The 11,887-nt window shown below is 55.4% G+C and overlaps 2 protein-coding genes across 2 annotated transcripts; both read right to left on the reverse strand.

The window, feature by feature from the left end:
* Positions 1 to 546: 546 nt before the first annotated feature.
* On the reverse strand, positions 547 to 4,504 carry COCSUDRAFT_83636 (hypothetical protein; the record flags this gene model as incomplete). Its single annotated transcript, XM_005650116.1, has 10 exons — positions 547 to 810; positions 936 to 1,103; positions 1,322 to 1,515; positions 1,787 to 1,943; positions 2,209 to 2,404; positions 2,585 to 2,772; positions 2,991 to 3,175; positions 3,546 to 3,699; positions 3,949 to 4,253; positions 4,393 to 4,504. 10 exons carry the CDS (start codon positions 4,502 to 4,504, stop codon positions 547 to 549), a joined length of 1,923 nt encoding a protein of 640 aa, XP_005650173.1.
* Positions 4,505 to 8,385: 3,881 nt separating this feature from the next.
* On the reverse strand, positions 8,386 to 10,581 carry COCSUDRAFT_83637 (hypothetical protein; the record flags this gene model as incomplete). Its single annotated transcript, XM_005650117.1, has 6 exons — positions 8,386 to 8,647; positions 8,772 to 8,961; positions 9,363 to 9,511; positions 9,637 to 9,778; positions 9,918 to 10,115; positions 10,221 to 10,581. 6 exons carry the CDS (start codon positions 10,579 to 10,581, stop codon positions 8,386 to 8,388), a joined length of 1,302 nt encoding a protein of 433 aa, XP_005650174.1.
* Between the last annotated feature and the right edge of the window lie 1,306 nt (positions 10,582 to 11,887).

Raw genomic sequence — 11,887 nt, forward strand, 5'->3', positions numbered from 1 at the left:
AGCACGCCATCGATAACCTCCACAGAAGTCGGACTTTGCACCCACTCGGGCTTCAGTCTCAATAAGACAAGTGCGCCACCTTCCAGTATGCTTTGTCAGGGCTCTACAGAATCATTTGAATTCTAAATTTGGGACCTGGTCAGAAGCTGCCAAAGAAGCTGCCAAGAGAGGAGGATGCTGAAGGAGGAGGTACCTGGGAGAAGCCGGGCATGGGAACGAGGATGGGCAGGTGGGCGCGTAGGATGCGGGCCATGCCGCCCAGCGCCAGCACCAGCGTCTCTTCCCACTGCTTCTGCACGCTGTTGCGGCTGTGGTGCACCAGCATCGCCACCCGCTCCCCTCTCACCTTCCCCAATATCTCCGCCGCCGTCTGCGCCCGCCAGGAGTCATTCGTTTGTCATCGGCATTTTCGCTTGCTTGCATGTCTGCCAGACAACTTCCAGCGGTTCTGACAGACGGTTTGTTTGCAGTTCCCACTTTGCTGCACGGGCTCTAGGCAGGGGCTAGTCGTTTGTACATTCCCAGTCAGCCTCATCCGCGACCCCATTAACAGGCACTGTAGTGAGACATGCCCTCGTGACGCTGCATGGGGTATTTTGCAATGTAGGTCTGGAAGGAGGGGAAGCACGCCTCTTCCCGGGATGATGTGGCGGCTGTGTGGTGCACGGAGCGCAGCAGAGGGAACAGCATCTGCCAGAGGCACTCCTCCCAGGCGCTGTGGCTCAGCCGCGTGCCCTGGCTGGCCACCACGGCAAATAGCGTCCTCACTCCGCTGTTGCGCACCTCCGGCCTCGTGTCCGTGCTCAGCCCCTGCGCAATGCATTCGCTGTGAAATCCCAGGTACAGTGCAGGAGCTCTAGCTTTGCAAAAAATCGTTTCAACACTCTGCATGAGACAACTGTTGCTGCTCTGAGCAAAGATACACATGACAATACCTGCAGGGCTCCCAGCAGCAGCCTGAGCAGCTCCTCAAAGTCTGCAGAACTGAGCACCGGCGCCTCGGAGCCGCCGCTGGCCGCCTCGCTCTGCAGCTGCATCTTTGACAGCAGGTCCGCAGCGTTCCACAGCAGTCCCATCGCTGTCAGGCTCACGTTTACATCCGCCTGAATGCAGCACCACGCCATGATTGAGCTTGCAGCAGCATGTCAAGGCACATTGACGGGTTGATAACACTTCCTTGCTGCCAAAAGGATGGTTACTTGTACTGGCTTTCACAGTTATGCTCACTTTTATGCTTACTTCTAAGCTTTTGCTTATGCTACATACCTACTTAATGACTGCCGTATACATGAAGCTTGAAAAGGGCCTGTTTCCAGCGCACCTGCTGGGCGCCGTAGAGCGCTGCGACCTCCAGGCACTTGCGCAGGAGCTGGGGCGGCAGGGCGGACATGTAGTCACTGGCCAGCAGCTGCACACTCTGGAAGGCCAGGCCCACGACGGCCGCCTGCTCCTCCACCTCCGGCACCGCCTCCAGGATGCGCAGGATGGGATCCCACCCCGTGCTCAGCTGCTCACCTGCGCGCCAGCCACGAGAAGCGCTCACACACCATTTCACCGGGAGGCATGCTCTCACATAGCATGAAGGAACAGCTCAACCAGGCCGGGGAACGACGTTTGGAAGCTCTTGGCTTGAGGCACCTTGCAGCAGCGCTGCCAAAGGCCACCATGGGGGTATGTGCAGATGATGGCCAAGGACAGGGAAAGACTCTAGAGTGCAGTTCAGCTACGCCGCAGTGGTGCTATGGGTAAGGTTGCACAGAGGCAGGTAGGTGGTGCTGGGGAGCACCGTGTCGCTGCAGGATTTGGAGGAGGACACGCAGCAGGCCCAGGCGCACGTCCAGCTCCTCCGCATCCTTGTACAGCGACTCCAGCGCCATCAGCAGCATGTGCTCCGTGGCCCCCCAGTCGCTGCCAGCGCCGCTGCTCTCCGCCGAATCCCCAGGCTGCAGCCACACCCCACTTCTGTTATTACAGTCATGATTCTTGCTATTTCTGCCCAGGAGGCAAGCTTCGTTTGCAGACAAGCTACAGATGGGCTGCCACATATCCTACCAATTGTTGGACTCGCCAGATCCAAGCAAGAACCAAACCACCGTGGGCAGCACCAAATATTGTTTGTAAGATTACATCTGCGCACCGCTCACCTCGTCGTTACATTGGTGTGTCAGCCACCTTACTGGAGAAGCGTTGTGTGGAGAGGATGCGCACCTGGGAAGGCGCGGAGACACAGGCGGCAAGGGCGCCAGTGAGGGCGCGGCCGAGGGCGTCTACGGCAGCGGTGCGCAGGGCGGCCCTGGAGTCTGACAGCAGCTCCACGATGTGGTCCAGCAGGATGGGCCACAGGTCGTGCACGCGGCTCAGGTTGAACAGCAGCACGTCCACCATGCGCGACAGCGCAAACAGCCTGCACACACTGCTGCGCTCACACCCTACCTTCACACCATCCAGTCTGAGCTTCATGAGACTTTGGCAGAAGGCCCAGCATGTCACAGCCTGTAAATAAACAAGCGCCCTTCCAGCAATCCATGTGATGTTCTGGGTTTTGCAGAGTGATGTGGGACTTTAAAAAATGGACGAGTCGCACTTGGGTTGGCCGGGCAGCTGGGCTGCTGAGGGGAGGGCTCGGTTGGAGACAAGGCGCAGGCCAGCTAGGATGTCCACTACGGTCTCTGTGCCCATGTAGCTCGTGCTCTCAAACAGCTGGTTGGCCGCCACTGAGAGAATTGCCAGATCACTGGGCAGACCACCTGTGCTGCCAGATGACGACGCTTCCTGTAGTCATGCAAAATGCGCCGTCAGAACATTCTTTTGAATTGGACGTATGACCGCAACAAGCGCGTGCCAAGAGCTGGCCTCCGCTCTAGTCAGCCTCTCTATGGCTGCCACTGTTGACCAGAGATGCTGAGAGGCGCCTGCGCCAGCCTACTGTGGCATCACTGGCCTATGTTCACCAAACCAACTTGTGCGATTAATCAGGATTCATCACAGACCTGCGTGGTGGTGCGCGGGGAGTTGAGGATGCGGTCCAGGGAGTTGAGGTTCTCGAGGACCAGCAGCCAGGAGGGCCCCAGCAGCGGGTGCAGCTTGTGCGCGACGTTGAAGAGCGTGCGCAGCGCATGCACGTTCTTGGCGGTCAGCACTTTCCCCGACCCCTCCCCCGAATCCATCACTATGCCTGAGCTGCCGCGAGGAATCGGGGCAGAGCCCGCTCTTAGAATGTCCCTTGTATCTGTTTCAAGGTGCACAGAGCTTTTGAGCAAGCCTGGTGGGGGAGCTGCACATAATGGGTGCACGATGTGCCAGCCCTGGAGAGGCTCAAGCAGTTGCGGAAAGGTGTGCAGGAGGGGAAGGGCATCACCTGCTTGGTCTGCAGGAGCCTCCCCTTCGCTGGGAGAGACCCTCACAAAGCCAGAATCCAATCGCTGCAGCCTCCCTTTCCCTTCAAGCATGACAATACCACCTCATGTTAACACTGTTGAAACTCATGCAAATTGTGAAGTCTCAAAGACGAAGACCATACATGTGATACAGCGTTAGCGTTTCACCAGAAGTTGTGGCGGCTGCCTCGCTTCTGTTGCCCAGCAGGTGGTCAGCGTCGGCAGCGTCTGTGAGGGTGAACCTGCAGAGGCTGGTCAGGAACGCATCGCGCTGCTCCTTCATCTCCAGCATGCCGCAAGCTTGTGTCATGGATTGATACCCCTGGCGGCAGCACTTGTGTGTCAGGCATGCTGGCATCACATCACTAATAGGCGCCAGCAATTAACCAAAGTGCATGCTGCTGCAGAAAATGCCACTCTTGACATGCCACCCTCAGAGTCACCAAGCTCATGTGTGAGGCAGTCCAACAAATCCCAGGTATCAAGGCGAGTGAAGATACCAATGCTCAGAGATAGTCAGAATCATGAATAAGGCAGCCCGCAGTAAGTACCAGGGGCTGTGGAGAGTCACCTTGAGGAGCTGCACAATGAGGGCCTCGCCAGTGGTGTGCGCCAGGAGCTGGCTGAGAGCCGACAGGACAGTGCGCCAGCACAGCCCGATCATGGCCTCACAGGTGGAGCGCTCTACGCTCTCCCTGTCGAGCGCGCTGCGCCCGTGCTCTGGGCTGCCAACATCCCCGTCCACTGCAATGTCCGTCAGCTTCTCGATGGCCGCCACAGTACCCAGCAGGGAGTCGATGCCCAGCATGCCCAAATAGGCGACGCCCGTCTCCGCTGATGCACTGCCGTAGTCCAAGTCCAGCGACCACTCCCGGCCTGCCGCGTGTGCGACATGCCATCCTCAACAGTTTGCTTTTTCCATGTGTCTTCAAATTATTGTGTGTGAGTCCTGGCATGGCATATAATCCTCAACACGATGCTTTTCTTGCGGTTCAGAGGTGTGAAGGGGCCGCACTGTTGGCTCGGCTCTGGTACAGGGCAGCGACTGCGTGCAGGGTGTCGTCCTCGGGGCCGTCAGAGCCCAGGCGGGATGTGCTCTCCACGATGCCCGCATAGCTCTGGACCATGTCCGTCAAGGCATTCAGCTTGCAGTCCTGCGCAGCATGCCCACATGAGCTCGCTTGGGGAGGAGTTCTGAGGCTCCTCATGATCTAGTTGCTGCAGTGGTCACTTGAGCAATGAACAATGAAGTCAGCAAGGTGTCATTGACTGGGAAATTGTAAAGGGCGCGGGAGCCTGCCTGCCTCATGTCGTAGGAGCAGAAGAGGAAGTGGATGATGTGGGCATCGTGGCTGAGCTGGCGCATGATCTGCATCACATTTATGCGCTGCCACAGCGTCCGGGACTGCGTTGTGCCTGCCCCACAGCTCCGCCAATCATTCACACATCTCCAGCCCCCAAACACAGGCCAGCGCATCAACAATATCATGCAAGGAGGAGGCTGCACCAACTGCTACTAAATTATTGATAACTCAACGCCAAGAGAGGGCTCCCCATGAGACCGTGGCTGCAATTGTGGGTAGGCTGATGGGCCTACAGCGCACCAGCCAGGAGGGTCTCGACGAAGACGCCGCACTTGGAGCGCAGCTGGCGGTAGAAGTGGTGCAGCACGGTGCGCACAGTGCGAAGGACGACGCGCAGGTCGGAGGCCTGCAGCGCTGGCTCGCAGGCTGGGTCCAGCAGGTTCTGCAGCTGCGTGGTCAGCAGCGTGCACACCCGCACCAGCAGCGCGTGCTCGAACGCCGGCAGCTCCCGGAACACCGCCGCGCTGTTGCCCAGCACGAAGTCCAGCAGGTCCAGCACAAACGGCCGCGGCAGCGCCGGCGCTTTCAGCCACACCAGCATTGCGCTGTTGGCTGCGCGCAGGAACCCCGAAGGAGTGTGTCAATTACCACGCTGCAAGCACTGGCGGAAATAACCGTTCTTGCATGTGTCACAGCTTGCAATTGTCCAAATACTCGAGATCTGTGCTCCTGGTAGAGGGCAACGTGAAGGCGTCCGGCCTTTGAGAAGGGCGAGCTCAGATCCTGCATGGACAAGCTATGGGAGGTGCAGGCGGAGAGAGCCCACCTGTGATCATCATGCACAGATTGTCGAGGAGCTTCAGGGCGGCGTTGTCGGGGCCGTGCTCAGCCAGCAGGGTGCTGGCGGGGCTGCGGGGAGTGCTGCTCACGCTGTTGGCCCGCGACAGGGGAGACCTGGCCTCCGTGGGAGTGCGGGACTCCCTTGGTGGAGACAAAGGCGAGGCTGGCGTGCTGCCTGAAATGCTGCTGCGCCTGCCTCCCTCGATGTCCACGTGCTCAAACACCAGAGCCACCGCCTGAGGCAAACGAAAGTCAGATTCTTTCGTATTATAAGTAGCGAAGGCATGAGCGCCCTGCCTGGTCAGTGACAGGGCTGATGTTGGTCAATAGGTGCATGGATCAGGAAGTACAGCCGAATGTACCTGTCGGACAGTCGTGGCCGCAGTATTGACAACACTGTCTGGATTCTTGGGATCAGCAAACAGGCGGAAGCAGATGCCCAGCACTGCAGCCACAGCATCCTGTGCCCAGCAGCATGCCTTCAGTTATGCTTCAACGCAAATGCTGTATCTTAAGAGACGTTGACAGAAAGTCACCAAATGCGCTCACCTCATCCTCAGCAAGGAGAGGGGACTGCATGAGTGTCAGGGCAGTCTGAAGGATCTTCAGCTGTACTCCTTCATCGCGCAATCTCTCGACCTGTCAAACACCCACCATCACCTTACATCCTGGATGGTAGCGTAGCATCTATGGGCCTTCATCATAGAGTCTATCATGGCACAGAGGTCCAGTGAAGTGGCCGACCTGCCCCAGGGCCTGCACGATGGATGGGATATCCTCCTGTGCCACGAGATCATTGGCTAGCATCTTCTGGATGCCGGCCAACGAGATGCCGGCCAGCTTCGGCGACTTGATGCCACATGCAGCGAGGAACGGCTTCAAAACATCCTGCACCCAGAATCCTTTCACCTTGGAAGGAGTGCTGCAGACCCAACACACTCAGCCAAATGCAGCTGGCCTTTGACGATCAAGCAGGCCAGTGGAGCCGCAACGAACCTTTGTATGCTTTGTCACAACTTCCGGATCCTCATTGTTTCCCAGAGTGCGCAACTTGAGCATGGCCCTTTCTGCACTCTCCTTGATTTGAGGGTGCTCTGGACCAGATAGCCATCCTGTCAGCTGGCCTGTTATGCTCTCAGATCGCCTCGACTCGCTCGAAAGCATTCTGAGATCCGCCTCGAGTGAGGGAAGTGCACTTTCCCTAGGCATTGGCTCTTCTTTGAATCCCCCCTAAGAAGAGGAGGATTTCACACTCCTGTTGAAATAAGCGAGGGACTCCCTTTCGGTATAGACAGAAAAGGTACTGCTCTCAAGGCGTTGCTCCATGAGCAAAAAGCCATCTGCAGCAGCACTAGCTACAGCATTCGTCATTGCCTGTGGTGCTTTTGGGCAAACTTTCCCTTGCTGAACGCCCTTTGCGCTCGTTCTCAACCCTTTTATGCTGAAAATCTGCCTTTCGTGATTTATCGCGTCGGAGAAGTGGTTGAGAGGTTCAAAACAATCGATGTGATCAGATGAAGACCCTCAATATTAAAGCGTCGACACTAGTAAATCACATATTAAGTAAGGTGGCCATATGAATAGGATTATTGTGAAGGCCAAATTCTTTACAAGACCAAGATCTACCTTCGCTTAATTTAAGTGGAGACTGCAAGATGGCACGTGAGGGCGTCATGGCTCAGTCTGACCTGGCAGGAAGTTCATTCTGGCAACTTGGTCCAACGTTCTCACCTTGACAAGGACGTGAACATCATGGCTTCAGCACTATGAGTACCTGAGGGGCGATCTTAGGCGCGCGCCACGGCCGTGCATGCATATGGGCATCAATTGATCAATATTTGCGATCGCATGCGCAAAATCGTCATGCCGGCATCATGCATTGGGGTGCCTCGGTCAATTGCACAGGCCTGGGACATAGGCGCTACACATCAACTCTTTCGTGATTGCCGCCCACTGCATGCAATATTGCAAGCTGGAGCTGCAAGCTGCGGTGCGCCGTCATGATCACTGATGGCACGGCATGCGCATGCGCATTGGCGTTCCAATGTAAAGTCTGAGATTTCCAATAGCCGATGGTGTTCAAATAACACCGATTTAAATGGTGCTCAGGGCTTATATGGCCCAGTTGAACGATAGCCTAGATAGGCTTGCATCATAGCCCTGCAGCAGTGCAAGTGCAGATGCAAGATATGCATGTCAGTAGTACATGCAATCAGTAATTATGCATCAGCATGTCATTATGTTACATCCAATATGAAACCCATGTTTGATGGCTGCATTTCAGAAGACACACGGTTACACCTTCAAATGCAAATGCATTTGCCAACACGAAAAGCCACATGCACAAGGTCACATGCATCATTGTAATTAGGTCCTTCAACCCTTTCTATTGAGTCCAGCAGAGTCCACCTTTCTGACAGGTGCCACTGCAGCTGGGCTTGATTTGGCTGTCACTCACCACAAGACAGATATCAGCCAGATATCATGCAGTGCATGCAATTGTCAAGACACCGATTGTTGTTCCATTAATACTAGCAGTGGAACCCTGCACTCTTGAGATCACATTCCGCATTTGTTCTGGTTGCAACTTGAGAAGCATGTTGAATACAGTAGCAATCACTCAATCACCTGTATGCTATCTGCAAAAGGTGCTCAAAAGCCTCCCAAATCTGCAATCTGACAACCCACAACAAAACCATGCTTGAGATAGCAAAGCCTAAAGACAGCTGATGAATGGAAGCCAACCAAAAATAGGACCCTCAACGTTATCTTGTAATGTACAGTAAAGCCTGGGAATGATACTTCTATCCAGAAGAACTTCTACAGAGTCTAGCTCCAAGTAAAAAAAATATCATGGCATTATATCAAGTGCTGCGCAGCAGATGACAGGGGCTCATGGTGGTTGGCTGCAGACCTAGCGCATCCTGCAGCAACTGCAGCCCATGCTGCGAAATGTTGGTGGTTAGCACAAAAACATCCCTAATTGACACCGAGGTGGCCAGGACGGCAGCGCCAGCGTCGCTGACATATTTGCACTGGTTGATATTCAGAGCCTGCAAGTGTTGCATCTCGGCCAGAGCTTGCATGCCCTCATCCTTGATGCCGACGCAGCCCGCCAGGTCCAACCTACACAGCATTACACTCTCCTCTTAGAGGGAGTCTTGCGGGGTGCTTTACAGAGAGCTCTGACAACATTGAACAGCCGATGTAAATGAAGGCTTGTCAGAAACCAATGGCACAAGGAGCTCACCTGCTGAGCAGAGGGCAGCCTCTGGCCAGGTGGCCGAGCCCTTCAGCCTTGATGTAGACACAGCCAGACAGCCTGAGGCTGCGCAGCTGTCCCAATGCAGACAGCCTGCGCATGGCCTCGCAGTCCAGCCGCTCGCAGCGGTGCAGATCCAAGTCCTCCAAAGCAGACATGCTCGCCAATGCCCCAGCGCCTGTCATACACTATCCTCAGATCAGATACAATATCTTAATTCCCAAAGCTTAGCATGTCACTTCCCTTGGAATGATGCAACAGGACATTATATGACATTACAATCATTCTGAACTAATAGGGAGGACACAAGCAAGGGAGGCGTACCGTTTGGGGACAGGCTGACACAGTTGGCCAGATTCACAGACCTCAGGCCTCTAACCTCACTGAAGCTTGCAAAGGCTTCACCCATCACAGACTTGCAGTAGCGCATGCTCAGGCTCTGCAGCGCATGCAAGGATGACAGATGACGTACACCTGCATCCATACCAGCTCTTCACCAACGTGGACAAGGTGAGGACCTGGACTCTTGTGTGCAAGAAGGGCGGACATCAACAGGCCTGAGGTCCGGAAGCAGCTTACCTTTATCGGTAATTTTGTCACACATGTCCAGCTTGAGGTCTTCCAAGCTGGTGACTCCACTCAGACAACCCAAACTGTCATCCGCAATGCAGGGGCAGTCACACATGCTCAACTTGTGTAGACCTCCCAGCTTTGCCAGAGTCAGCCCCCTGCAAAAGAAAGCACTGTCAAACGTCGCTCATGGTCAGGGCTAGCAAGTTTCAACTCTAAAACAAGCAAGCTCTTACCGTATATAGGTCCATTTTTATGCCCATGAGCCGAGTCTGGCGCACACCTGACTTGCCCGCAACGATCCAAGTTTAGTTCCCTCAAGCTGGTGACGGCTGCTAGCGCCTCAACTCCAGCATCGTCAATTTCTCTCAGCCCGCTGAGGTTGAGCGCCTCGATACACTTCAGCTTTGCAACGCTCTGTACGCCTGCATTAAACACACTTATGCAGTTAAGCCAGCGGGAGTGGCCCCACAAGAACGCAAGATATTTTACTGCCCAATATGTTTTCTCAAGTAGGTGGACCAGCATGCAGCAGCTGGCAACAAGGATGAGATGAGGCGGCACCTCTGTTTGTGAGGCGGACGCAATCTGCCAATGACAATTGCTTGAGGCTGGCGGAATTGCACAACAGCGCCATGCTGCTGTCATCGACCCAAGCGCACTGCCCAAGATCTAGGGAGATCAGTGAAGAGGAGGTTTGCAGCAGATCGAGCGTCCGGGAGGTCAGTGCATTGCACTTGCTCAGGCTGAGCTTCTGTAGCCCTGCAACACAGACACCTCATTGACGCTGCTGTGCATCGCAAGCTCTGCCAGACGATAAGAAAGACAATGAACCCCTGGACTTTCTGTGCCTAGGCGGCTGCTCACCTTCAATCACAGCCAGGCCTGCAAGGCCTTTGTCTGTGCAGGCACGGCAGCCTGCCAAGGACAGTGTCTTGAGGTACCGCAGCCTGCCGGCCTCTGTGACCTGCTCATTTGTCATGTTGACTCCTTCGCAGCCGTCCATGAAAAGAGCTTGCAGCTCTGGGAAGCGTTCAGCCAGGCACACTGGATGCTGCAGCGCTCCCTGAGGCTCTAGCCGCTGCACTGTGCGCCCAAAAGCCTCCCTCCATGCCATGTTCACAGTAGAAGACTTGGAGACGTCACCGCGGCTCAAGTGTGCTGTCACCGACGTCAGTACTTCTGCCGGCAGACTGGGCACCCAATCCATGGATGTGCTGCTCGCCATGATCTCGATAGCCTGTAGGCACACATGTCATGATGTCAACCATAACTGGATGCGAACCTTTTTTGTACCACACAGGGCCTCATGCTTTCAGGACGCAGGTTAGGTGCTCCATGTCGGCATATACCAACAGCTCTTGCGATGTGTGACATTGAACTACAGAACAACTTCGTTCCATACTCCTTGGAAGACGACCTACGCGCTGCTGGTCGCCATCCGCAACGACAGGAATATGGCTAGAAGGAGTTCTCTAGGGTATCGCATAAAGGTGCACAGGGGATGTACACAGTCCTTGCCAGATGTGGCCAAATTAATGCTCTGAAGATAACCCACACGAGCCTGGCTGATGTTAGGCACAGGAAAACTGAGCTCTCCTTCGACTATCGACTGCCTCAGAGTAAACCCTCTAAAGCGCAGGATCTCGATGATTGAGGGAGATCGAGCTTTGATACAAGCGAATTTACATGTATGTAAAAATCAAATCGTGTCTCCTTGTGGACTGAACCAACCTGCGACGCGGATCTGCTCCCCCAAATCGCGGAGTCCGAGAAAAGGGCAGCTACCTTATTCGCCACTCGGCACCAAAGGCGTGCCTTTAGACCAGTGATGCTCTCCAAACTTATTTACGAGGACAATTTGGAAATGTCTATGTGATATCGCTGCGTTCTCGAGGTGCAGTTTGCTTACAAGGACTCCACGCCGAACCCCCCGTCTTAGATCCACCGGGGGGTCCGCCACATTCGTCTTCTATGGCGAGGGTTTGTTCGTTCCCTGCACCTTTCAAGTTCATTCTTGACTTAATTCGAGGAAATTCATTGAGTTCAAACCATGCGTCTGCTGCAGACCAACCGGGCGGCACCACTGGTGGTACTCAGTAGGTAGGCTACCAGCGGTAAAATTGGCAAAGCAGTCCTCGCAGGAATATCATCATGATTGCCCAACCTGGCAGGTAGGTCTTGTCTGCCTGTTGATCAGCGCTAGACATTATGCCAAGGAAGGCAGGGACGTCATGATCCAATCAAGGGTCTGACGTAATCCTTGGGCCCGCCGCTGCCCTGAGGGGTGCGCTGAGAGCCGCCGCTGCCAGCCCTCTGAGGAGTCTGCCCCGGCGAGCCCCCTGTTGCCGCTGTGCTTGCCGGCGGGGGCCCTCCAGCGGCGGAGCTAGTGGTGGCAGGAGGAAGAGCTGGCGCCAACACACCGCCAGGCACGCCCAGCAGAGTAGCAGCCGCCTGCGGACCGAGCCCCTGCAGCAGGCTCCCAGACTTGCCGAGGGTGCCCAGCACAGCCGGGGGGATGGCAGGGAAATTGC

This window comes from Coccomyxa subellipsoidea (assembly GCF_000258705.1).
Source record: "Coccomyxa subellipsoidea C-169, whole genome shotgun sequence".
In the NCBI taxonomy this organism is placed as follows: Eukaryota; Viridiplantae; Chlorophyta; class Trebouxiophyceae; family Coccomyxaceae; genus Coccomyxa; species Coccomyxa subellipsoidea.